The sequence below is a fragment of the Aegilops tauschii genome, chromosome 4, assembly GCF_002575655.3.
Source record: "Aegilops tauschii subsp. strangulata cultivar AL8/78 chromosome 4, Aet v6.0, whole genome shotgun sequence".
Classification (NCBI taxonomy): Eukaryota; Viridiplantae; Streptophyta; class Magnoliopsida; order Poales; family Poaceae; genus Aegilops; species Aegilops tauschii.
Genome location: NC_053038.3, coordinates 280,800,344 through 280,825,942, shown reverse-complemented (window position 1 = coordinate 280,825,942; position 25,599 = coordinate 280,800,344). Strand labels below are relative to the sequence as shown.

At 45.4% G+C, this 25,599-nt stretch overlaps 2 protein-coding genes and 1 long non-coding RNA gene across 28 annotated transcripts; 1 reads left to right on the top strand and 2 right to left on the bottom strand.

Annotated features, from left to right (window-relative positions):
• Nucleotides 1-20,748, top strand: LOC109756213 (uncharacterized). 25 transcript variants are annotated; one of them, XR_012181986.1, is made up of 14 exons: nt 138-567; nt 1,225-1,389; nt 1,463-1,645; nt 1,741-1,767; nt 1,882-2,046; nt 2,121-2,279; nt 2,582-2,770; nt 12,505-14,405; nt 14,846-14,909; nt 14,996-15,079; nt 15,188-15,263; nt 20,094-20,138; nt 20,235-20,311; nt 20,388-20,748. XR_012181986.1 is itself a non-coding variant. In XM_073496560.1 (13 exons), exons 6-13 carry the CDS (start codon nt 2,254-2,256, stop codon nt 20,463-20,465), a joined length of 729 nt encoding a protein of 242 aa, XP_073352661.1. In that variant the 5' UTR covers nt 257-567; nt 1,225-1,389; nt 1,463-1,645; nt 1,741-1,767; nt 1,882-2,046; nt 2,121-2,253; the 3' UTR covers nt 20,466-20,748. The 25 variants fall into 25 exon arrangements, 2 of the variants coding, with proteins under 2 accessions (XP_073352661.1, XP_073352662.1); XR_012181977.1 differs by adding an exon at nt 12,133-12,241 and having other exon boundaries at nt 139-567; nt 12,501-12,606; nt 14,987-15,079; nt 15,168-15,263; nt 15,917-20,311; XR_012181975.1 differs by having other exon boundaries at nt 249-567; nt 12,501-12,606; nt 14,987-15,079; nt 15,168-15,263; nt 15,917-20,138.
• On the bottom strand, nt 3,891-13,879 carry LOC141021293 (uncharacterized). 2 transcript variants are annotated; one of them, XM_073496558.1, is made up of 12 exons: nt 13,612-13,867; nt 12,145-12,208; nt 11,987-12,076; nt 11,806-11,874; nt 11,637-11,726; nt 11,472-11,561; nt 11,097-11,381; nt 10,799-10,981; nt 10,527-10,709; nt 9,910-10,092; nt 8,828-9,464; nt 3,891-8,750 (listed from the first exon to the last, which is right to left on the bottom strand). In XM_073496558.1, the coding sequence occupies exons 2-11, from the start codon at nt 12,200-12,202 to the stop codon at nt 8,842-8,844; spliced, it is 1,854 nt and encodes a 617-aa protein (XP_073352659.1). In that variant the 5' UTR covers nt 12,203-12,208; nt 13,612-13,867; the 3' UTR covers nt 3,891-8,750; nt 8,828-8,841. The 2 variants fall into 2 exon arrangements, with proteins under 2 accessions (XP_073352659.1, XP_073352660.1); XM_073496559.1 differs by having other exon boundaries at nt 3,891-9,464; nt 11,097-11,348; nt 13,612-13,879.
• LOC141021294 (uncharacterized) lies at nt 14,412-19,236 on the bottom strand. The gene is made up of 3 exons (XR_012181996.1): nt 18,949-19,236; nt 14,904-18,260; nt 14,412-14,786 (listed from the first exon to the last, which is right to left on the bottom strand). It is a non-coding gene; the product is annotated as an uncharacterized lncRNA (long non-coding RNA).
• Nucleotides 20,749-25,599: the final 4,851 nt, after the last annotated feature.

Genomic DNA, 25,599 nt, shown 5'->3' with positions numbered 1-25,599 from the left:
ATCCAACATAAACCAAGTATATTCGGTTTCTTTTCTCAAAATTTTGATTTTTTTGTGATACTCTGAATATATGTAATAAGTATAAAAAACATTTATTCATATGATCCAATGTATATACTTTAGTGTATTTTTCCTTCGAATCAAAGGCCCAAATTGGCTAACGGCCAACCAGGACCCAACCCAGCAGTATTACTCCAAGTTATAAAGAAAAAACAGTATTACTCAAAATCCCTAAAAAACAGTATTACTCGAAAAAAAAACAACCAGCACCAGTCTCCCTCACTCTCTCCATTCCCGCACAGTCCTTAGATCTCACCCACTCCACTCCCTCCGCTCTCCCCCCACAGCCGGCGACTTCATCTCCCACCGCCGCCCCCTCTCATCCCTTCCCCTCCACTCATCCGACGTCGATCAGGTGCGCGCACCCTCGTCTCCCACGGCGGCGGCGGCGAGGTGCATGAGCGCGGCGTGCGGCGCGCCCGCCCCGACGGCGGCGGGGGTGGGCGAGTGGAGGAAGGACTGGCCGCTGCGATCCGGCGGCTTCGCCGTGCTCTGCGACAAGTGCGGGTACGCCTCCCCCTTCCTGCTACCACCTCCCTCCGAATGGACTGGCTGGCTCGCTAGCTCGTCGGCTGGACGAATCGATTCGTCTCGATGCTCTGCCTACCTTTGCCCCCTGCCTTTTCCTCTCGAGGAGAAGATGTTTTGTTCCTTGTTGTGGTTGGGCAATCTGTGGATTTCCTTTTTGTCTTGCGCGTGTAGCAGTTTTTCAGAAAGGTGGGGTTGACTCGGCTGTAGCTAGCGTGGATACCTACCAGCGACATATAGAACAGATAATAAGCACTACTTGGTTGTGTGGAGCTCATGTCGAATTCAGATTTCTGTAATCGTTCAGTTACTTAGGGCCGACCCAAAATTGCTTGCAGCAGCTTAGCTAGGGCCGACCCAAAATTCAGATTTTCTACTGAGTGGTTAGATCTTCCTAGCTAGGGATGAATGAGCTCTGACATGGTACTCCTACCAAGAATGGAAGAATACAGACATCTAGCTCTATGCATGAACATTCGAGAGCATTACCGAGAGAAACATACATACAAAGGCTTAAGCAAGACTATACTTTATGATTGACGCACTGCTTTGTCAAATACCCTGCTTCTTTCATGATTTAGACACTTGTATTGTATCTGACAAGATTTTTAAATCCCTTCTATGATTATTTCCCAGAGTTTGAAAGAACTCATACAAAATGAGACGGTGCCCTGCCCCATTGACATAGTTAATAACGCTATTGACGATCACCTAGCCAAGAGGCTCACCGAACTGTGTGGTTCCGAGAACAAATTAGTTGTGGGAAGTGCTGAATATAAAAGAATAATTGAAATGAACCTGGTTAGTATACTTTGTAAGCTTTCTTGTTGCTTCTGTCTGGGTGAACAGTACTGACCACCACCTGCTTTTTCAGGGAATAACCTGTCTTTATGTTGATGTTCCGGATTGTGAGATCATAATTTGGAGTCAGATGAATCCCGTGTGTACTTTACTTGGTTTCCCAACAGGAGACATGACTATTGTGCTGCTATATGAAGCACCCGTTGGCATTGCAATTTTCTCTTTTGAGGGGGACTACCTCAATGATCCAGCAAAGGTTCTTATTTTTTCCTTGCTGATGCTCCTTAAGATTTGGCTATCATCAATGAAAAACTCAAGATCATCTAATCGATCACTCTGCTTTTTCTACAGGACTTTTGGTAATGCTTGCCACCGCTTGTTAGTAACGCTCCCATTTTTTAATCAATGACCCTGCCTCCTTTCATGATTTAGACAATTGTGTTATACTGTATTTGACAATCTTCTTAATTATCTTCTGTGTTTATTTCTCAGAGTCTGAAAGAATTCGTACGAAATGAGACGGTTCCCTCCCCAGTTGACATAGCTAATAATGCTATTGACGATCACCTGGCCAAGAGGCTCACCGACTTGTGTGGTTATGAGAAGAAATTAGTTGTAGGGTGTACTGAATGTAAAGTAATAATTGAAAAGAACCTGGTTAGTATAACTTTATAAGCATTCTTGTTGCTTGTCTGGGTGAACAATATATAGATCACGATTTGATTTTTCAGGGAATAACATGTCTGCATGTTGACGTTCCGGATTGTGAGATGAGAATTTGCACTCAGAAGAAGCCCATGCATACTTTATCGCCTAAAAGACTATCAGATCCTACTGAAGATTCAACGATATTCTTACATCAACATGACATTACTTGCAAGCTCGAGACGGTGAGCTTACCTCTTGTCCTTCCTTATTTCTCACAAGTTGATGTTCTCCCTTGTCAATGTTAGTACTTTATCTTCTTTCCTACTGTTCTCATCTTCTATAGCAAGCATTAATAAATCTCCTTTGGTTATGCGATGCTAAGATTTCCTGACTTATTGTGTACTTTATTTTCATAGACATACCGTACTGTAAGTTGACAATTGAGAACCTCATTTTGTTATATTCAGCGCTGTAGCAACTTCTAGAAAATTTTAACCTTTATTTATGTTTTTTTCACTTAAAGCAAATGCTCCTCTTCATCCAGGTTAACGACTATTGTTAAGGAAGCTCATCGCTTGCATCAAATCGAATTGCGTGAAAAGGAACGTTTGAAGTTCTTGCGCCTTCTTCTTAAGGATTTTATGATTAAATATGGCATTGACACTGAGAATTGGATTCTGATCCAATTTGCAACAGCTCTGAAGATTATTGTTTTATGCCCCTGGAGCATCAGGTATGTCTGCATGCTTAATTCACTCATTTTTTTGTGCAGTAGGAGTAGTTGCTAGAAATTTACTGAATTTTGTTTCCAGTAGATGCACTGAATTTCAAAGAAAGAGTACTCTAGGAGTACATGGAGTTGATGCACTGAATTTAGTTTGCAGTAGATGCACTGAAATTTACTGAATTTTGTTTGCAGTAGGAGTATTTGCAGTTCTGAACTGCTAGGAGTACTTGTAGAAGCACTTTGCTGGTGCACCGTGCATATAACTTGAGCAAAGTGTCCTCTGAATTTATATGCACCCACTTCTGTTCATGCCCTAATCTGTTCATGGCCCAGGAGTAAAAGAAAAGGAACAAACATAAATAAGCTACTTCTATACCATTAATCCAGTGGGGTATATCATTGTTGCTTTGACCATCTGTTCCATCAATTATCGAAGAACCAATGGCCACATTTCATTTTGATTAACAGTGACTAATTTAACTTGAGATGCAAATAACCAATTGGTGTAACTGGAGTTCTAATACCAAAGATACTCATCGGTCACAAAAATGACATAGTAAACAAAAATAAATAACATTGACTGTGCCTGATTTGTGGCCACATCATAAATATTTCTCTAATGTAGAACACTCCAGTGGAGTCTAGTTTTACAAGAACGGAGTGATCAAGGCAGTGTGCAATATTTGTGCAGGAAAACAAAGCCGGGTTTAGATGTAGTAGATGATTGATTACAAAACAACAAAAGAATAATATACATAAGCAAACCAGCAAAACGAAAAATAATGTCACATACAGCAAAATTTGGCAACTTGCAAAGTCACAAATCCGAGGCAATATTATTAATACTTGCCTTGTAGTATAAACATAATAAAGTTCAATTGCAAACATCGAAAGATAGAGATATGTACAAAGACACCAAAGAGCACCAAATTACCTGTAGCATAAGAGTAAATCCTCTCACATATTTAAGAGCGGACTTCAGCCTGTAAGGACTTCCTTATAGACGATGTTCTTCATCGAGGTCTGTAAGGACAAGGCAGGTCTTTTCCGCTTCTTAGATTTACCGCTTTGCTTCTTGGCATTCTCCTTCTCCTTCTCCTTCTCAATGAGGATCTTTATATTTCTCTTTGCGGTGGCTCGAGACAATGCGACATAGAGTTGACCATGAGAGAACACCGGATTAGGTAGGTACACGCCAACAATCGGAATCGTCTGGCCTTGAGCCTTGTTAATTGTCATAGCAAAGCTAAGCCTTACAGGAAATTGCTTCCTGTTGAACTTGAATGGAAACATGTCGTTGTCAGATGGGCATAGGGGTATTCGAGGAAGGAATACCCTCCTACCTGCGTGTTGTCCGATCACGATTTCTGCGTCGATGGCGTTCCTCTCGAAACCTCGCACCACAAGCCTCGTCCCGTTACACAAACCATTAGCCGGATCAATATTCCTCAGAAGTATGACAGGGCAGTTGAGTGCATGCGGAGGTAGACCGTTTGGAGTCAATCCATTTAAGAACTTGGGAGCGTAGTAGCCATACGGGTCGTCTTTTGCACTGTCAAAGCTATGGTAGATTACTTCTTCTCCCCAAAAACGCTCTACCATGCGTATGTTTATCTTGTCGACTTTGTCGTTCGTGGTGGAGAGGATTGCGCGTGAAGTCATGTAATTCGGATCGGACATGTTGTCATCTAGTCTCGGAAACACATGGTCAATCAGCTTCTTCAGGTCGTCACCCTCGCCTGTAGACATCACACAAATATCTTCAGGGAGTCGTATGTTTCCTTGATCATCAACTTCCTCGGTGCCATTGCCTACCCTTAGCAAGTAATCCGCAAACCAGGTGTCATTATGAGCCCTCATGTTAGTGACGAGCCTTAGCTGGCGCATACCCTTCCAGAGGTGTGAACTTCGGAGGGTTGCATCGATTATCTGACCCCGGGACCCCCTCCTGACGATCGGAAGCACCTGCCTGAAGTCCCCGCCAAACACAACAGTTTTTCCTCCAAAGGGTCGGTCCCGTCTTCCCATGATGTCGCGCATGCTGTTGTCCAGTGCCTCGACCGCCTGTCGCTTAGTCATGGTGGCCTCGTCCCATAGTATCAATGAGGCCATCCTCAGTAGCTTGGCGGTACCACTCTGCTTCGTGAAGGTGCATGAGGCGCCATCGTCGCAGCTCAATGGGATCTTGAACCTCGAGTGGGCAGTCCTGCCTCCAGGCATGATAGAAGCGGCGACGCCTGACGTCGCGGTAGCGATAGCAATGTTTCCCTCGCTTCGAACCTTGGCGAGCAGCGCCCTGTACAGGAAGGTCTTCCCTGTACCTCCCGGGCCATCAACAAAGAACAGACCCCCATCACCGCGCTCAACAGAAGCTAGTATCTCGTCGTATGCAACCCTCTGCTCAAGGTTTAGCGTCGAAGCCAATTTAGTGTCGTTGATGTCAAAATCGACGTTAGATTCCTCGATCACTTCTCTGGCCTGCCCTCGGTTGGGTCGAACGCATCGTCAATGCATGGAAGAGCGAAATCAGCTATGTCTTTGCCCATGGACTGCAACATACCCCTAATGTCAAGCAACACCATTTGTTCCACCTCAATCGGGCACGTGTGTGATCGCCGATAGTCATCAGACATAGGCTCCAAGTGCCTATCCCATAAACCACGCACGTCGCCTGGCTTACAGTGCACGAAAATTGTTGCGAAGAGCCTCCTGAGCGAACATGGCATCGCCCACTGCTTTGCCTCGGTAAGACAGTCATCGAGCGTGTTATCTGCCTCGATGAGTCCCAACGTTTCGGCAGCCTCTCTAAAGCTCCCGCATAGCCTACCGTCCACGGTGAGCAGGTCCTCATAGGATGTCTTGCCAGCAACATGGTTTAGCAGCACACGCAGATAGTATCGCTCCCCCTCGGCAGGATTGGCAGACACAATTCGACCTATCTAATAACGCTCCACCCGCTCTTTCCAATACTTCTTACCCTTCTGCCATGTGAACCTTCCAGGAAAATCCTTGTACAATATATTCCTAGCCCACGGGTGGTTTTGGTTAGCTTTGAAATACTCTGTCAACATGGATTTGGAAGCATTCTCAGAGGCGACTACGTCGGTCAAGTGAGCTTGCTCATTGAATGCCACCTTGTGCATATTCGGGAGATGAAGAGGCAACTGTAGGACATGCGGGTCATTGGCACACAAGGGGAAGCCAAATATCCTCCACATCGCCTCTGGAGGAGTAACCCACCTCGCGTCTACGTATCTTTTGATCTCATCAATGTTACCATCAGCGTCGGGCTGGTCGATGTTGAAAGAAGCCCTATCATGGCCCTTGTATATATACTTGTAAAGGTATTTGACGGCCTTTATGCTGGAGCAAACCTCAACGTTGATGTGGCAATTGAACATCCGCAGAAGGTAAGGGTTATACGGCACAACCCATCTATTGTCCAACATTTTACCCCGGACCTTAGCCTGCCGACCATTATCTCGACGACGATAAACTGGGTATGAGTCCTTGCCCTGTGCTGTGTTTTCATTGAACGGCCGCAGGTATCTGCACTTGCACTCGTTCTGTTGCATGCACACATTTTTGGGGTTGAGAGCACCGCATGGTCCGTGCATCATATGTTTCACCACCAAGGCATGGAGTTCAGGATACTTCTGCTTGTCTGGGAGCTCGGCAGAAATGAGTCGGTCGTACTGCTCCGGAACGACAAGCTTATAGGTAGAATCCATGATCAACAAAAAGTGTGCGTGGGGGAGGCCCCTCTTCTGGAACTCGACTACATATACATGTGCGACAACAACACCTAGGATATTCTTCTTGAACAACAACTCTTTCATAGCCTCTAGCTTGCCATGGAACACACGAGCCACAAGATCAGGTCGGTCTTGTGCTGTCTGACCAGGAAATAACTCATTCGTTATCTCTTCCCAGTTAGGGTTGCAGGTCATGGTCAAGAAGATGCCAGGCTTCCCGTAGGGATGGACAATTGCCATGGCATCCATATGCCTCCGCTTCATGTCACGGTCGCCACCTGGGTACGTTCCAGGGAGCACTATCCTTACTCCAACAGCGCTTGCCCGGGTCTCGCCGGATGTAATTGCATCAACAACTCCTTTATACAGGTCGGCACGAATCTTTGTCTGGTTCTTCCTGTACCATTTCAACCTACAACTCTCAATCTTGATGTACATGTCCACCCCCCATTGCTGGAGCAATCGTGCTCCACAGAGTATGGGATTGCATATCCCAGGTCGTATCTGGAGCATGTAACAGTAGTAGTCTCTCACCAACACGCATAACCTGCTATTCCCTCTGCACATGGATGAGTAACGCGGACATTAGGATTCATATGAGAAGTATACAATTCATCTAAACGACAGAATACACATAAGGCTTACCTGCATCCTCCTCCTCCTCATCATCATCATCACGTCTACCTCTTGGTTGTTGCACAACCGGCCAAGGGATGTCACGTTTAGGTAGTTTCGGGTGCCAACCGAGCTCCCCCCTTGGGTAGAAGAGTGGGTAAGAGAGCGGGTCATACAAGCCAGCCGTCACATGTATACTGTGCCTCTGGTTGTCATTCCCGCAAAGTGTAATCCTACGATCGAACCTCTTCGCTAGGTCAGTGCCCTCCACCCAAATTGCAGCGACCTCAGATGACAGAGGTCTATTATACTTCCATTGGTCTAGTCTCTGGTCAGTGTTGAGGTCTATCCTGTAATCGTCGAGGTTGTCCCTGTGCGCACCCAAACTCCTGAACTGCTGGGAGTATGGGTTTTCCCTGAGTATGCCCACTAACTTTCTGACGACATCCTGGTCTAATTGCTCGGTGGCAGCCTTGCGATGGGTTAGGCCTGGGTCGTCGTCTTAGAAGTACAACTGTAGATGCTCTGGACGGGATGTTGGCCCGAAGGAATGAACGTTGTGGTAGATGGTGCCGTGCGCCCGAAACGTGTACACCCCAGACTTCATGTTTGTGTAGCTTTCATCGAGGCTGACGCCGAGGGTTGTGAAGGAGAAGTGGCCGTTGAAGAACCGTATGTTCTCCCGAAAATGCCTTGAGTCCGCATCCATGCTAGACCAAAGCCTCATTAGCTCCGGTTGCTTCCGCTCGATCTGCCCACTGCGACAGCAGAATCCCGAGGCCTCAGACACAAACTTCTTGGCCTTGCAGTGAACGCAGTTCGCGGCATGCTTCAGGATGTGTGTGTGGTCTGGGAGGTTTGAGTAGACATAGTCCAATGGATCATGGTCGACATAGCTATTGTGACTTGAGTCTTCCAATTCGTCGTGCTCCATGTCATCAGCATCTGAGCCTGCAAACAATGTTTATAATTAGTTTGATATTCCCAACGGGTGGATGTTGCTCAAGTCGGTGTACATACCTTCAGCAGCAAACAGGTAATACTCATCGTCAAAGAGGTTGTCAGGGTTGACATTATCATTCATGAGACGACTAAGGTAAGCGTCCATGTCGTCTGCTCAGGTGCGAAACCAATAAATGAGGGTTCAGTCTCAAGGGACGCAAGGAGAGTAAGGATGGGAGTGTTACTTTCACTTCTGATCGTGTACTCCAGCGTGCTAGATGAGGTTGAGGCACCGTGTGCTTCAACTACGGTAGGTTGTCCAGTTGAGCTCATTTCCGGTATGGAGATGGACCTGACGGTTGGGGTCTTCACCCTACCCGCAAAGCTTTCATTACGACGATCTAGCAGAGCGTTCCTCTCACCACGTGGCACCTTCGTACATGATTTCCGCTTGCCAATTTTCTCCTGACACTTCTTCGCCGCCATACTTCCCTTGCAAGATCGCTCTCTCGTCCTAGGCTGAGTTTTGGACTCATGCCTCTGCTGGTCAGCTCCATTATCCGCTATTGTTAGCGGATGACTGGTTTGCTGGTCGGCACTTGTTAGGTGCTCATTGATTTTGCTGAGGTTGCCATCTACAGCACCATCACCTAAGGTTCTGCTTAGATAGGCACCTGCACCATTTTTGAATCATTATAAATATCTGATGAATGATTACAAAATGAAAGATGACCGTTAATGGGATAACTACCATCGGTTTCGATGTTACGAATGTATGTGGGGGCTGCCTTGACGGTAGGAGCACGATCCTCCCGCATGATGCCTATTCATTGAGATGGTAAGAAAGAGACGGTACAACTGAAAATTTTTGTAGAAGAGTGACAGTACCCAATTCTTACCGTCGGTACCGACAGGGTACGTCGGCATACTCATTGCAGGGCCCCCATCTAGACACACAGATGTGGACCGAAAGTCAGGTGCTGCGTGAGAGTCAGACATTGTGCTAGTTAGATCTGGACGCGGCATTGCGATCGATTCAGCACACAGAGTGTTTTTCTTTGCAGCATACTTTGCCTTTCTCTGAGCACTCGACTCGCCCTTCTCATCAGAAGTCATGCTTTCTCGGTGTTGCATGCGCCATTCTCTTTGATTTTGATTTTTTTGTTGAAGATCGATCGTTCCGTTATCCACATTCTTCCGATAATCTGCTCGCCTCTGCGCATTTTCCTGCTCCCTTTGCCCGTCCCTTAACCTTAAGTTACGCTTGCGTTCTTTATCATTTTGACGCCTAGCTTGTTTTTTATCATGAATGACACCAGATGCAGTTGAAGGAGGCAATGGGGCATCATCATATGACCATGATGTATAGCTAGACGTTGTTGGGTTGGCTGGTTAAACAATAGTGTGAAAACATAATCAGACCATCATTGTTCAACAAGAATTCATGTAGTAGAAAAACACTTACTTTATATAGCTGCACGGGCTGGTTAAACAATGATGTATAGCTGGACGTAGTTGGGTTGGCTGGTTGAAGCTAGTTCTTTATCTAATGTTTATTTTTAAATAATTCCTCCGTGCCCATACATAAAGTGTAAATATGGACTCAAAAGTCGTATGTCTGACCTATATCGACTTCCAAAGTTTTTTTACTTGAACCAGAATGATGAGGAATTGTATATAGTACACAGTGGTCAACTATTGGTCAATTATTTTATTCAATATTCTTGGTCAATTATTCATGGGGTTGAATTGCATGGAAACATATGTCGCCTACATTCTTAACTAAGAAAGTATATACGATCAATGTATTGCTGAAACATAAAACATTCTTACCTGATTTCGTAAGGGCAGGCAGATTTTCATCTTGTTGCTTGGTGGCTGCCTCCTCTTTTTTCTTTCGATAAGCAGCTCGCCTCCGAGCCTTTATTTGCTCTTTTTTCTCATCAAGGTCCACCGAGGTTGGTTGACACCCATTAGTGATATCACCGAGAGGTAACAGGGGAACATTTTGGATATCTGCACGGAGGGTTTAGGGTCTTCATTGTTCAACAAGAATTCATGTACTAGACAAACACTTACTTTATATAGCTGCACGGGCTGGTTAAACAATGATGTATAGCTGGACGTAATTGGGTTGGCTGGTTGAAGCTAGTTCTTTATCTAACGTTTATTATTTAAATAATCCCTCCGTGCCCATACATAAAGTGTAAATATGGACTCAAAAGTCGTATGTCTGACCTATATCGACTTTCCAAAAAAAATTTCACTTGAACATGAATGATGAGGAATTGTATGTAGAACAAAGTGGTCAACTATTGGTCAATTATTTTATTCACTATTCTTGGTCAATTATTCATGGGGTTGAATTGCATGGAAACATGTGTCGCCTACATTCTTAACTAAGAAAGTATATACGGTGATCGTATTGCTGAAACATAAAACATCCTTACCTGATTTCGTAAGGGCAGCCAGATTTTCATCTTGTTGCTTGCTGGCTGCCTCCTCTTTTTTCTTTCGATAAGCAGCTCGCCTCCGAGCCTTTATTTGCTCTTTTTTCTCGTCAAGGTCCACCGAGGTTGGTTGACACCCATTAGTGATATCACCGAGAGGTAACAGGGGTACATTTTGCATATCTGCATGTACATTGATATTAACCTTATATTCTGGAGTGGAGGGAGTATATATACTATCCTCGCAGTGCCGACACATAAATCATTCTTACCTGATATCGTAAGGGAAGACAAATTTCCATCTTGTTGCTTGAAGGTAGCCTCCTCTTTCTTCTTTCGATAAGCAGCTCGCCTCCGAGCATTTATTTGCTCTTTTTTCTCGTCAAGGTCCACCGAGGTAGGTTGACACCCATTAGCGATATCACCGAGAGGGGACAGGGTAACATTTTGCACATCTGCTTGTACATTGATGGTACCCTCATCATTTTTCGTCGGATATTAACATTATATTGTGGAATGGAGGGAGTATATATACTATTATCGTAGTGCCGACACATAAAACATTCTTACCTGATATCGTAAGGGCAGACAGATTTTCATCTTGTTGCTTGACGATAGGCTCTTCTTTTTTCTTTTGATAAGCAGCTCGCCTCCGAGCTTTTATCAGCTCTCTTTTTTCGTCAAGGTCCATAGAGGATGGTTGATAAGCATTAGTGATATCACTGAGAGGATGGCGTGGAACATTCTGCGGCCTCTTTTCCTCGTTATCACGTTGCATGCTAGCTAGTTCTTTTGTCAGATTACTGAGATCTGGCAACGAATCTACAGTATATAGGAATGAGATTGGGTGGTTGTCTGCATCATGTAAACATAACAAAATATTGGACCGAAATAAGGCAAAGTTGTAGGCACATGGTGTTAACCTTTCAGCAACATAATACTTACCCGTAATCAGATGGGAAGGTTGATGAACATATGTCCTTTCACAATCGGTCTGTTCAAGTATCATCCATTCCGAGGGAGTAATATGGACTCCTACAAGTCACACGCTTGATCCATTAGAATTGGTTCTGCCCAAGTCTATTAGGTAAATATGCACAGCCTTAATACCTGGACTACTTGGGTAAATCTTGTGAACATTGTCGGCTACATGTATAACCCCTTCGTTAGAGTCGTCAACATTTGTCCCCTCCATCGGGCCTGCAACATCTCCTGTGATGGTGTTTGACATGTATAACAAAACATGTAGCTGAACATATACATGGAGGTACATATATACCTGGTGTATCATATGTGCTATCACCATCGGTCTCAAATATCATCCGTTCCGAGGGAGTAATATGGACTCCTACAAGTCACACGCTTGATACATTGGAATCGGTTGTGCCCAAGTCTGTTATGTATGATTTATCACATAAAAAGGATAAAATTAAGCTCTGTATATTTGCACAGCCTTATACCTGGACTACGTGGGTAAATTTTGTCAACATCGTCGGCTACGGGTATAATCCCTTCGTTAGAGTCGTCAACATTTGTCCCCTCCATCGGGCCTGCAACAGATTCAGTCTCGTGGGATGGTGTTTGACTTGTGTAGCACAATTTATAGGTGAACATATACCTGGAGGTACATGTGATGAGGTCGTCTGTTCCGTTGGCTTGCTGTGTGGAGTCCCCATATGGAACTATTAAAAAAAAGACATGTCCAACAGACTCAGGTATCCCGCAAATACTTGTAAACTGACTTTGCAAGCAGATCACGTGAATACCAACAGTACTAAAGGCCCGTTCCCATTGTACAAAAATTCAGTCCATAAGGGCAGCTTGTTACAGACATTATGAGTTTTGCTATACATATCAAAATAGAAAGACATGTCCAACAGACTTTGCTACCTTTCAATTTTTTTTGTAAACTGACTATGTTGATAACATGTTAAAAATTCAAGATGCTAAGATGAACTGTTCATCTGATTGGAGCCAGATGAAGGCCGTCGAAGATCACAAGGGCAGCTTGCTGTTGTACAGGATTTCAACACATAAGGGCAGCTTGTTACATTTACAGAAACTCATGATGTTGGCAATGGTAAGGGGGTGAAATCATGAAGGCACGGTTGGGTTGCAAGGTGCTCAAACTCTCATATTGCGATTTGCCTACAACTTTGTTTGTATGTTTGGTTGTTTGTAGTTTGTTTCTGTGACCTGTACTAAACTATATAGCAGCTATTTGCAGTCTGACATACATCTGCATATACAAAACTCAGAGAAGTCATGGTAAAAACTTGCTGTTAAGCGACGATATAGGCGTCATAAAGAACTTCAGTCATTTGATTGAAGCGCAGATCTGTACACGAAGACCTTAGAAACAAAGCCTGGGTTAGGTGGGTGAGCATGGAAATCTAAGCTAGTCTGGGTTTGGCTCTGCAGTGTGGTATCGGGGAACTGTTTGAATTAGACTTCAGATTTTAGCACCGCTTTCCTCAGTGTTTCAGGGTAAACATGCCATATGTTGAGCATCAAATATCTTGCGCATGTGGGTTGATATGGTTCGATCTGGTCCGGTCTGATTCGTTGAGACCAAGGCTTATTCGACTGGTTTGACGCAGTTGAAAGCGGAACATATGCATGATTTTTTGAATTTATTTGGTGGTTTGACCAGTTGAACTTCCTGTTTTTCATGATTAGAGATTCATTCACTGAACTTGACTACAGCTATTCCCTTACCATATGATGGTTACGCTTATCAGTTTGGTACTGTTGTGGACCGGATGAGGCCCTGATTATGATTTTAGATTAACTGACAGTTGTATATATGTTTCTAATAGTTGGTTCTGCTTCTCATGTGTAGATTAACTGACAGTTGTATATGTTTCTTGTGCCCAAACTGCTTTATTGGATAGCAAAGAATTGTTAGCCCCAGTTATCACACCATTTGAAGCTGTATTAGCTTTTAGCAGGTACATGTCATTATTGAACACGAGTCCATCATGATCGCCCTGATTTCTACACGAAGACCTTACAAACAAAACCCGTGTTCATACCTGGGGTTGAATCCGTACAACATACCTGGGGTTGAAACCGTACATCATACCTGGGGTTGAAACCACCCTGCGTCTGCAGCGGCGCCGACGGGAGCTCCTACGTCTGTGGCGGCGATCCAGAAACGTGGATGCGAGATCCGTCTGGTCTTCTCGAGGGGTTCCGCGGCGGCGGCGCTGTCGAGTGCGCAGATCGCACGACGGCTGCGCAGATCGCAGGACGGTGGCGATCCAGATGGCGAGATCCGGCGGGGTCTGGGGATCGGCGGCAGGGCGATTCCAATGGACTCAGGCGGCGCTGTTTCTTTGGGCTACGTGCGTGGATGGGGTTGGGTGGGTGTGGGGGTGAGGGGACGAAAAAACCCAGACGAAAGTGGTGGGACGAAAAAAAGCCGTGGACGCAATCCTACCAACTCAGACATTAGAAGTAGAGATTCTCCCGTTGCAACTCACGGGCATTTGTGCTAGTCAATCGAAATCACTCCACGACGTACGAAACCCCCGATCGTTGCCAACACCGTCAGAGGGAGACGCCGCCGCCGCCGCAGCATCTCCAAGGAGGGCAGTTTGAATCCCTGCCGCCGACGTACGGGATCGCCGCCGCCGAAATCTGGGACACGCCGTCACCGCCGTCCGAGGGGAGACGCCGCCACCGCGTCTCCACAGCAGGGCGGTTTCAATCCTTGCCGCCGACGTAAGGGATGGTCGCCGCCAAACTCCGGGAGACACCGTTGCCACCGTCCGAGGGGAGACGCCGCCGCCGGGTCTCCATGGCAGGGCGGTCTCAATCCCAGGTATGCGAAGGAGATCTGGCTGCCAAATAATCTCCTTGCCAACTCAATCCCAGGTATGTAAGGAGATCTGGCTGCCAAATAATCTCATTGCCAACTACAGTAAATCTCATCTGGTGCCCACACGTGATTGTGTACGGTCATCATGCATCACGCGTCATTACAAACTGTTTGTGTACGGTTATCATGCATACAACTATAGAAGATACAAATACAAATACAAGCTTTAGTAATGGACCTAATAAACCATTAGCTATCTTCAAGTACCTTGGCACGATCTGTGGAATAGCAACCTGCATTAAAAAGAGACAAGTGGCACAAACTTACACACAAAGGCTGCTAATTGATTGTTGATCAAAGCGATTCCAGAGTAGAGCTCAAACTTACACACAACAGGTGTTTGTCATCTTCAGCGGCCATTAGCAATTTGTACTTATCTGTTTGCAAAATCAGTTCACAAACCATCAGTAAGAATTTTTTGGCTATCGATTGATAGGTACATATGGGGAATCCACAAAGCAAAGCAGCGGAACAAATGATATCGTCAGATGTACCTGCAGGTATATGTTCGTCTATAAAACTTGCTATACATGTGAAGCACCATCCCTTGCGCATAATGAGATTGTGAGTACTGAAGTTGTTGCAGATCAGATGGAGGGGACAAATGTTGACGACTATAACCTTCAGCCCGTAGCTCACGATATTGATGAGATTTACCCAAGTAGTCCTGGTATGAGTCTGTTCGGATATAGTAATCATAATTTTATGCTTTTTATGTGATCAATTATACCTCACTTACTTGTATGAACAACCTTAAGAACGGATGATACTTGAACAGACCAAAGATCAGGTTCTTCCCCAACCCACTGATGGTGATAGCACAAATGTTCAACGACCTTCCCATCCGATTTCAGGTGAGTATTAAACATAAGGAATAATTGACGCTCTTCGGTTAGCAGTAAACTGACCTGTTATTTTTACATCAATCAAGTAAATGTTGACGATTATAAGATGTTTTCACATTTAAAGTTTTAGATTCATCTTTACTTGTAAGGAAAAAGGTATGATGATGCAGCCACAGAGAAACAAATCCAAAATGCACAAACAGATATATTGTAGCTATCATGATTTTTGTTGGTGGGGTAAGGCAATTGAAGATTGTGGTCACAAATTGCCTCTACTTATGAGACGACAACCAAAATTACAATAAACTCCACATTGGATATCGAATGTGATGAGCAATAATAAGAGCATACCTGTACATATATGTATTGTACTGTCACCGTAAGTTATTTACTGGTTACTGCCTATCAAGCGATGGTTCTCTAATAATGTCTACGGTAAACTGTTTTCACGCACCCAGAACTAATATTGGTTACCTTTGGCATTGGGTAAACATAGAGAAACTGGAATTGAGAAATTCATACAACTTGTTTAATCTCCCAGACATTAGACCTGCAATATAGTGTATTGAGACTGTACATAACTTCCAATATATGGAATTTAGTATTTGTACAAACTACTAAAGCATACAAGAAGAGCTAAGCAACGGAAAAGGATTTTCCAGGAAGCTTCACATGGCAGAGAGCGAAGTTTTGGAAGCCACGGGTGGAGCGTTATCAAATAGGTCGAATCGTGTCTGCCAATCCAGCCGAGGGGACCAATACTTTCCTGTCTAAGTCTGCCCCTATGTGCTTCCATGGACATCCCCTGTTATGGGGCGGCGTCGAGTGGAAATTGATTTTATCTCCTTCCAATTTACCAAAAGTTGGATCAAGTACGAGCTTGCATAATTAGGCGGTTTGAACCAATGAATAGTCACAAAAGTTGTTTTATATGCTGATGAAGTGCGTACTTGTGTACTTAGGTGATTAGAACCATGTAATATAGTCACAAAAGTCATTTTATATGCTACGATCCCAAGATTGTAAAGTGTTCACATATTTTAAGAAGTAAATTTCATATTGCCAACTAGCCTGATGCATAATGAGTCATTCGGAATGGCAAGTGATCAGATATTAAACTCCCACTAAGCTATCACAATTAGGAGTAAAGTTGATGTGGATGGTTCGACATTAAAGCTAACTAAGTCCAATTTTACCTGGGATTTATCTGTAAGTATATCATCGATATTAGTTCTCCCAAAAGATTGCTGAGTTTTCGTAGAAGAGGGTTCTCCATCGTTAGCCTTGTTCTCATCATCATATTTGGCAGATTCTTGCCTTTGATCTTGAACTACAGAAACCTGTAGGGTGGATAGACTCGGTACATACCGACTGGCAATGTATAAGGAAAATAAAGGAGTAGAATACCAGAGTTGCAGAGGTAAATATTGTCACCAACAGTGATTCTTTTTGTCAGTACAAGCATATGATGAAAAGGGGGAAAGACAAGCGAATGCAATGAGTTTGTACTTCTACATGGAGTTAATGTGTCCAAAGTTGAACTCGATAAAAGGTGTCCATGACCCATGATAACTTGAAGATTATCAACAGTATTTGAACTAAGCTAAACCAATGGTAGTCAAGGCATTTCAGCACTGGTGTTAGATAATCAAAGAAACTTGCTGATGATTCACCAAGAAACAACTTAGGTGCTATAGCTTACAAGTTAGTGTAAACTAAAGTTTGACAGTATCATATTATACTATATATGCTTATGAATAACTAACACTTATAACTATAGAAGCTTGGTACTATGGAAAACATCTGAAACAGTTAAGCTAGCTAATGCAGACCAAACCAAAAAAACTCAGGATTTGCGCACTTCAAATAATAAGCCTTTAAAGTACAAAATTAAGACACGTCTAAGATTAAGCTTCTTGATGATAACTTCGGGTCGCAGCATCATTGTGATATTTACAAGAAAAATACTGCATACCATGGTGATATTTCAAAAGAGAAAAGTAGATACAAGAAAGGGGATATATTGCTTCAATTCTTACATTTTCAGCCCTGTCATCTCCTTTTTAATTATATGCGTCTTGATCACCTGTAGGACTGTAGGAGAAAAAAATGCATAACATATGAGCAAAAATGATGTTGCAATTAAAAATAACAGTACCATAAGTGTTGCCCCACTTCTCCACAGCGCATTGGTGGCCGAGCACGGGAGAGAATCTACCTCATCTACTGATTGGTTTCATCCATCTCTCTCTCTTCTTGACGCCCATACTGTTGCTGAAAAATATGTGACATGCTTTTGCTGCTCCTCTGCATGAACTCTCACTTTTTTTTTGGAAATGGAGGTATACCCCCGGCCTCTGCATCATGATGATGCATGCGGCCCTTTTATTAAAAATCCAGGAAGTATCATCAAAAATGTCTTACAGCTCGCAAACGGAGCAAAACATAGCACAAAACTGAAAAACACGTGGATAGAGACAACTGATACGGTAATAATAAGGACAAGCTCCCTAGACTCCTATCCTGTTATGTGAACGCCATCCGAACCGGTTGAATATAACCCGAGCCACCATCTCCCATTGGTTGCACCCAGTAACCAAAGGCTCCCTGGAGTCCATAGGAGTGAGTAAGGACCACGTACGGATCCAAGCTGTAGCTCTGAAGATAACCTGCAAAAAAGTTAAGTTGTGTTGTCTGTTAAAAATCATGTCGTTTCTGCAGTTCCATATAGCCCATAGTAGCGCACATATTCCAATCCGAATACGAGCTGCCGTGATCTGTTCAACCCCAGCTAACCACGTCCCAAACAAAGACACAATATCTACTGGATGGTTAATATTAAAAGCTATATGAATCGTTCTCCAAAGTAACTTAGCAAGTGGGCATTCAATGAATAAATGTTGTATTGTCTCATCCTGAGCACAAAAACAACACCTCGAGTTACCTACCCATCGCCTCATGAACTCTCACTTGACATTGACATCTCTTCTCCTCTGTATTAGTAATCTGCAAGAGCACAGATTGGCACATATCACATCAACAACTCTTAGTACATTCTGATTTACTTATTTCTATGTAATATTGACATCCACCAAGATAGACAGACCAACCCCCACACGACATTGACAACTCTTCTCCTCTGTACAATGCAAATACTACCGATAATCGAAGAAGACAACCTATCCAAATCAGACGTTGTTGGGGTAAGATGAGCTCTGAAATTCTGCTATTCGATGGCATGTGGTGCAAGGTCAACGATGCATTCACAGCTACTGGACAATAATAGCCAGGACTTAGTTTCCAAATCAGAGATGTATAGATTAGAGCAGAATCAACCATTCAAATTTCTCAACATGTGGATGTTCATACGGAACTATCCCAAGTGGAATGCGATCTACTGTCAAGTCAAAAAGCCATGATTTAGATAATAAATTGTTGTTCTCATTCCAAGGTCTACTCCCCAAATTTCTTTTTAGGACTATGTAAATTGAAGATCAGTCAGTTTGGAACATGCCAAACTGTAGATCACCACATATTATTGTCCTACTATATGATAATTGAAATTTCCTTCATACAAGTATTGTTCCATCGATTCAGGAAGAACATGGCGCACACAGATTACCATAGTTTCATGTGTGCATCTCAACAGCAGTTAAACCAACCAGGGATTGTACAGCTAGCAGTAGGGAATTACCTCGACGCCATACCTAATTGAGATGCCAAGTGAGCTTGCTCATCCTGTACGCCTCGCATTCGTGCGCCGCTGCCTCCTCCCACCTTCAGGTTCGCCAGACTCGCCACGAGCTCCTCCAGCTTCGTCCCCATGTGGGAAGGCGCGTTGCTGACTTGTCCGCTCGCGCACCGCCCTCTTCCTATCCGCCGGCCTCGCCGCCAGCTCCCCCGACCCATCTCCATGGAGGAAGATGCGGGCTGCTGCCTCATCTGCCCGCGCACCGCCGTTCGCCGTGGACGGCATCTGAGGATGGGGGAAATCGGCCCGGAGGTCTTGTCCGGCTCGCTGGATCTGACAAGAGATGGTGGTGTTGGGAGGGGCGTGGACAATTCGAGAAGAGAGAGCTGGGTGAGCTGAGTGAGTGAGGACTGGGCTAGCTAGCTGGTGGCTCGTTCGATTGGATGGTTGGTGTCGACTCTTCGCTTCGTTGCGTGCGTTGGAGACACCGGCGCTTCACACGGTTGTCCGAAAGGAAAATTAATTAAATAAGCGCTCAAGCTAGCGCTCGTGTGTTGTAAGCCTAGACTCCTGCACTGCACTGGTGCTTCGTCATAATTTATTTTTTATTTTGACGCAAGCGCCCATACCGGCGCCCCTGCATTGGAGATGCCCTAAGAGTGAGGGCTTGTGCCGTGCGGTGAAAGGGTAAGAGGAGTGAAGCGTTCTTTTTTTCCTTTTAAGATAACAGGAATATGAGTGGCTGGTTGCGTTTTCCTTTTAGGAAAAGTGCTTGTTTATTTATAGGAGTATACTGGAGCATAAGGAAAAAGCGTCTGTTTTTTCTATATTGTCAAAAAGCGTGGCTTGCTGTGAGCGAAATGTAACACATTTTTTATAATGGAAAAACACATATCCTAAATAGTAAATTTCCAAGAATAATCATCAACAAGGATTTTATAGGTGGGCCCAACATTTATTAAAATTGGGATGCCACTCTACTAAAAATCACTATTACACTCACTCAGTCAAAAACAATCACCTCTCGCATCTAGATACATCACAATCATTAGAGACTAAAACTCTGAGGCAAAATTACTGAGATTTGCGAGGTACTTCAACGATGCAATTGTAATAGCACAACCTGACTGGAATTATGTTATATGTAGATGGCAACACATATTTCCGGTTGGTATTTTAACAAGCATGGATGGGTAAATATTTCTTTTTATTATCATAGCATTCAAGATACAAACATTTAATTTCAATTTCACTATATTCAATATAATATTAATTATTTCAATTTGCAGGGATGTGTCCGGCTATTTTCTTTCTAATTTTATGCTCTTGCAGAACGATAAAAAAAATGGTTCGTCTGGTTTGTGCGGTGAGTATTCTCCATTGCATATTTTCAGACCTTTCACTTTAAATATGTGTGCTAACTACATGTATTGCTTGTGTAGGATGGCTATAGCCGAGGAAGAAATTTATTATACTTGCTCAAGTATCCCATGGGATATGGCCATGATGGACTTTATTGACGGCCCGACACCAGGGAACTATACTCGCTATCCCAAGCTACTAGTTTATTTATAGAGTCAAGGGTGAGCATGTGTCTGTGACCTGATATTGTACAAGAATATCTTTGCAATGGTCGTCTTATTCAAAACCTCAATCATCACATCGCGCTGTGCATAAAATAAATCTTAGCTTGTAACAGATTATTAGTTGGATCATCACTCTCTATGTGTACATCATCAAATTACCTTTTTATCAACTTACACTACATTGTGAAGTTTATTTGAATTATTACCCAATTTGTTACTAGATGTCTTTTATATACACATTCATATATAACACTAGCAAAATGTTTTAAAAGGCCGTGACAAACGACACATGATCTGAATTTTTCAGCAACAAAAAAAACTGTCAGACACATCGACTAGCAACAAGAAAAGGAGCAATGCAATGCAGAGTTTTTCTCCAATACACCAAGCTGGCGTATCATTGCATTGATAGGTAAATTGAATGCAATGCAGAGTGATTACATGGATAGTGCAATAGTAGAGGAGCATAGTAACAAATGTGCTTTATTAAGCTACAGCTTCATCGGGTTCTGCTCAAATAGCGTAAAGAGTAATTGCATTTCTGGGATGTTAGCTTAGCTCCATTCCTAGAAGAAGGAGCTGACACTCTGGATCAAGGTGGCTCCTCGAATCTAATTCCAGAGAAGAAACCCATCAATTAATAGTGATCTACACTTGGTCTTTGTTAGCGCATTTGGGTCACGAACTAAGGCCCTGTTCGGTAGTCGCCCGCTCCTAGAATCTGTAGAGCGGGGGAAGTGCAGCTCCGCCGTTTTGAACTGTAGCTCCGCCAACTCCGCTCCCGGAGTTGTGGAGCGGAGTAGTACCAAACAGGGCCTAGGTCTAGAAAATCAATCCGTCTACAAACAATGTGTACTACTCGATCCCATGAATCAAGATTCGCAATTAGGTAGGAGGTGAAAGAAAAATAAAACATGGCGAACAAAGTACCACACACAGCAGCAGCAACACACTGGCGTCCTCACCATACGCGGTGGCGGCGGCGACCGAGGAGGAGGAGGAGGCACATCGCGCGACGACAAACAACGCCCCTCCGAGCACCGCCGCGGCGCTTGCAGCACGGAGCTGCCACGGCCCTCATCTCGCCGCTGGTAATAGTGGTGCTGCGAGCATCCGCGGCGTGGCGACCAGCCGTGCGGGCCGAAGCTGCAACTCTGCCGCGGCATGAGACCGCGCCACATCGCTGCCTACCGCAAGCCCTGCACCCGTCTCCGCATCAACACGCCGTGCGTAGGAGCCCCTGGCCTCCGTCGCCCGTGACCGGATCTGGCGAGATCGGTCGGGATCTGTCGCCGCCGCCTCTGGTCTCGCCTCCAGCTATTGACGGCCATCTTCCACGGCGCCGCATCACCTCTGCGCCTCATGCCGCATCGTCGGAGTGTCGAAGAGGATTGAGAAGGAGATGCAGAGGCGGAGGGAGAGTGAGTTGGGAGGGAGATGGAGAGAGTGAGGAAGAGTGGGGAAAGAGTGAAAGAAAAAGGTTCTTTTTCTGATAGGTGAAACCCTGGATATTTGGTTTCTGTTACTAATGTTTATTAATGTAAAATATAAAATATCATTTATATACGTTTATATATTTATATGTAATTAGCATTATCCAGTTTTTTATTGCAAATAAAAAATGTGTTAGTCTAACTTTTGTTTAAATATATTATATATGTTTACTTATATAATGCAGCATAAATATTCTTTATATTTTTATATGTTCCACTTCATTCATCAGATAAAATATGATGGATTGGAATGATGCTTTAAAATATCATCTCACATAGACTTCAATTATTATGCAATGGTGTATGTGTTATATTGTCTCTATCCAAATTTAACATACATTATCTTTATATAACTTCAGCACAATATCTCAGAAGCTCGTGGCAACGCACGGGCATTCTACTAGTCTTACTAGTACTTCACCCCAACCCCACTTTATTTCCCTTCTCAACGAAGAGATGGGTTCAGTAGCCAGTCTCTGCAGTTCCTTTATTCCTCTAATAGTAAAAATTTAGGTGGTGTTCGAGTGTTCGAAAAGCCGGTGAAGCTAGCTACATGGAGTAGAAGAATATCCACATGCAGGATGCAACGATGTGGGGAGCAATCCTAACTTGATAAAAAAAAGGATGCAGCGACGTGGGGAGCTACGCCAATATAAAAGGTCAATTCTAAAATAAATTATACCTCTGGTCGTCATGATGTGGCAAGGCAGGCGGCAGGCTCTGCCAACACGATGGCAACGAGCAAGGGTGCTGAAGGGTCTCCCACGCTAACGCCAGGTCAAAGAAGACACCACGCGTCGGCTTCCTCCCTCACCAGCGGCGACCGCGTCAACATTGCACCTCCTCCCCTACCCAGCGGAAGGGATCCGGCTGGATCGGTGACCACTGATGAGAAGAGAGAGAGGGGGAGAGAGACAGAGTGGACACCGACGGAGAGGGTGAGAGAGTGAGAAGAAGAGAGCAACCCTAGCAAGCAAGTCCCGAAGTGGAGTAATTGTGTTTCTCTCCCTAGCGGTTGTTTTATAGTGAATACTCCCTCCTTCCATATATATTGGGCCTAATACGTCTTTCGAGGTAGCCTTTGACCAATAATAAAATTATTAGTATATGAGAAGTATGATAAAAAACTATATCATTAGAAACTTCTTTCACATACGAATTGATGATATGCCTTGTGTAACATGCATGTCATATACCATTGAGCTAACTTGTGGTCAAAAGTAACCTCGAAAAACATATTAGGCCCTATATAAGTGGAAGGAGGGAGTATGGGCAGATCCATCTTTTCATTTAACTTACCAGTAAAAAGAAACTCGATCAATAACCACGCCACTGCGTTCAGGTCGCACTTTGTATGGCTCACACGTGGTTCCAGACCCTACATTAAGTGGACAATTAGATGTGTGAAATTATTGTGTTGCCTGCTTCTTCGTGCGCAAGTGCGCTCCACCATGTGTGTGAGGGTGAGTGAAGTCCGTTTTATAAACCTTGAGGTTGTAGAGCTAGTGGAAAACAAACCCTCACCTTCAAATCCCTGGAGTTTATACATGTCGGACTCAGGGCTCCGTAGACCCAAGGAAGATTTGAACTCTAGGGCGTGTGCGAGGACTCAACCTCTCCGGCCAACCAGCTCGTCACCCCATGGCCTAGCTTGATGAACAAGGAAGAAGATGGACATGGCAGTTTTACCCAGGTTCGGGCCACCTTGCGGTGTAAGACCCTACTCCTGCTTTGTGGTGGATTTGCCTCAGAAGGGGCTGAGGATGAACTAGTACAAGGGATGAACAACCTCGTGAGGTCTTCTCTGGTGGGGGAATGAGTCGACCAGGTTCGGATCCTCTGCTATGGTGGTGTCTACCCTATACTTATAGTGGCCTCGGTCCTCTTCCCCCAAAACGAAGGCAGGAAGCGATCCCACAGTGGCCATTTGAAAGGGGACAAGTAGTACATCTTATCCTGATGAAAGATGGTCTTCGCCTGCAAAGCTTTTGGTCGTGACGCTACAGTGCGCTCGGCGATGACATCCGTCCCGCCGTCCTGGCGGTCTTGGTTTTGTTGCACTTGAATGGAAACCTTTGTCTGATTCCTCGGGAACCCACGCCTGCTCTTGCCTCCATAGCACCAAAGAGGAAACTACCTCATCTGCACTCGCTGGCGCCCACCTGGCCTTGGTCGTCACGGCTTGTGTCACCGCAACCTCATGAGGTTGGGCACCAGCATAGGAATCTCCGGTCCTCAGGAGGCAGCCTGGGGAGGCTGCTCCCTCTGGAGGTCTTAGCATCGTCCGCCTCGCGAGGCTTGGCCCCCCGCGAGGGTCTTGTCTTGGTGGTCTCGTAGATGGGTTGTACCAGGTCGTCGATGGAGCCACGCCGTGGGCCGCAGGTAGGCAAGTCTGGGTACCCTGGTTCCCAGAACACCGACAGTAGCCCCCGGGCCGAAGGCGCGCTCAGACTTGGCTTCGAGGCGAAGCCAAAGGGCAAGGGCGAAGCACCGCGGGCCCCAATCGCCTGCGGACTGAGCCAACGCGTGGACCTTGATGGGACGTGGGCGTCTCCACTTCCCCACGCCGCCTCGGCCACAGCCCGGGCTGACAAAAGACTGGCGCCCGCTACCGAGCCATCATTGCCTTCTCTTCGCCTTGCTCTAGATCCCCTTTCTCCCAGCCGAGGGTATCTCCAGATCCAGCCTCATTCCTCCTTTCCTCTGCACCTCTTCCTCCGAGATCTTGCAAATGCTGTACGGGAAGGAGAAGCCTACCGCTCCGGCCGTGAACTCCTCGTCCTCACAGTCGCCAGCCCTCGGCATGTCCTCCATTACCGAGGAGAAGCACCTCACCGCCACGCTCCCGCTGACGGCGAGCAGCGACAACGAGTGGAACGAGACCATCCTCCTGACCGGCTCCGCCGAGCAGAGGACCATGGCGCGGACAGTTTATCCCTTCTTCCTCCATAGCGTCTTTGTGGGGCTTGTCCTGCCCTTCTCCGGGTTCTTCACCGCCGTCCTCGGCCAATACCAGGCCCAGGCTCTGCATCTTCAGCCCAACTCCATCCTCCTCCTATCCATCTTTGCCTTTTACTATGAGGCGTTCGTGGGCCTGCGGCCCTCAGTTGCGCTCCTCCGCCACTTCTTCTACTTGCGGATGCACGATCCAACCCAGCGCTCCGGCTGCGTCTCCTTCGCCGCCGTCCACAAGGGCAACACGCTCATGAGGGCCGGGAAGAAGGTGGAGAACTTCCGGCGCCGCCGGGCCTTCATGGACGCCAAGGGCCTCAACATGAGGCTGGAATTACCAACCCAACTGTCGGAGAAGCTTGATAGGTGGGGTCACGAGAAGCTCTCCGACCCCTGGGCGGTGCCGATCCTAAGGAAGATGATCGCAGACATGGACGCCGAGGCATTGACGGGGGGCATGATGGTCAAGGAGTTCCTGTCGCAGTGCCCGGCGCCGCTCCAGGCAGATACGCGCCCCATGTGGGAGTTCAAGGGCGCAGAGGACGACATCCGGCTGCGCTCGGGGATCTTGACAGGCGAGAAGCTGGACAAGGCCATGAACACCCTGCTCGAGGAGGGTCCGG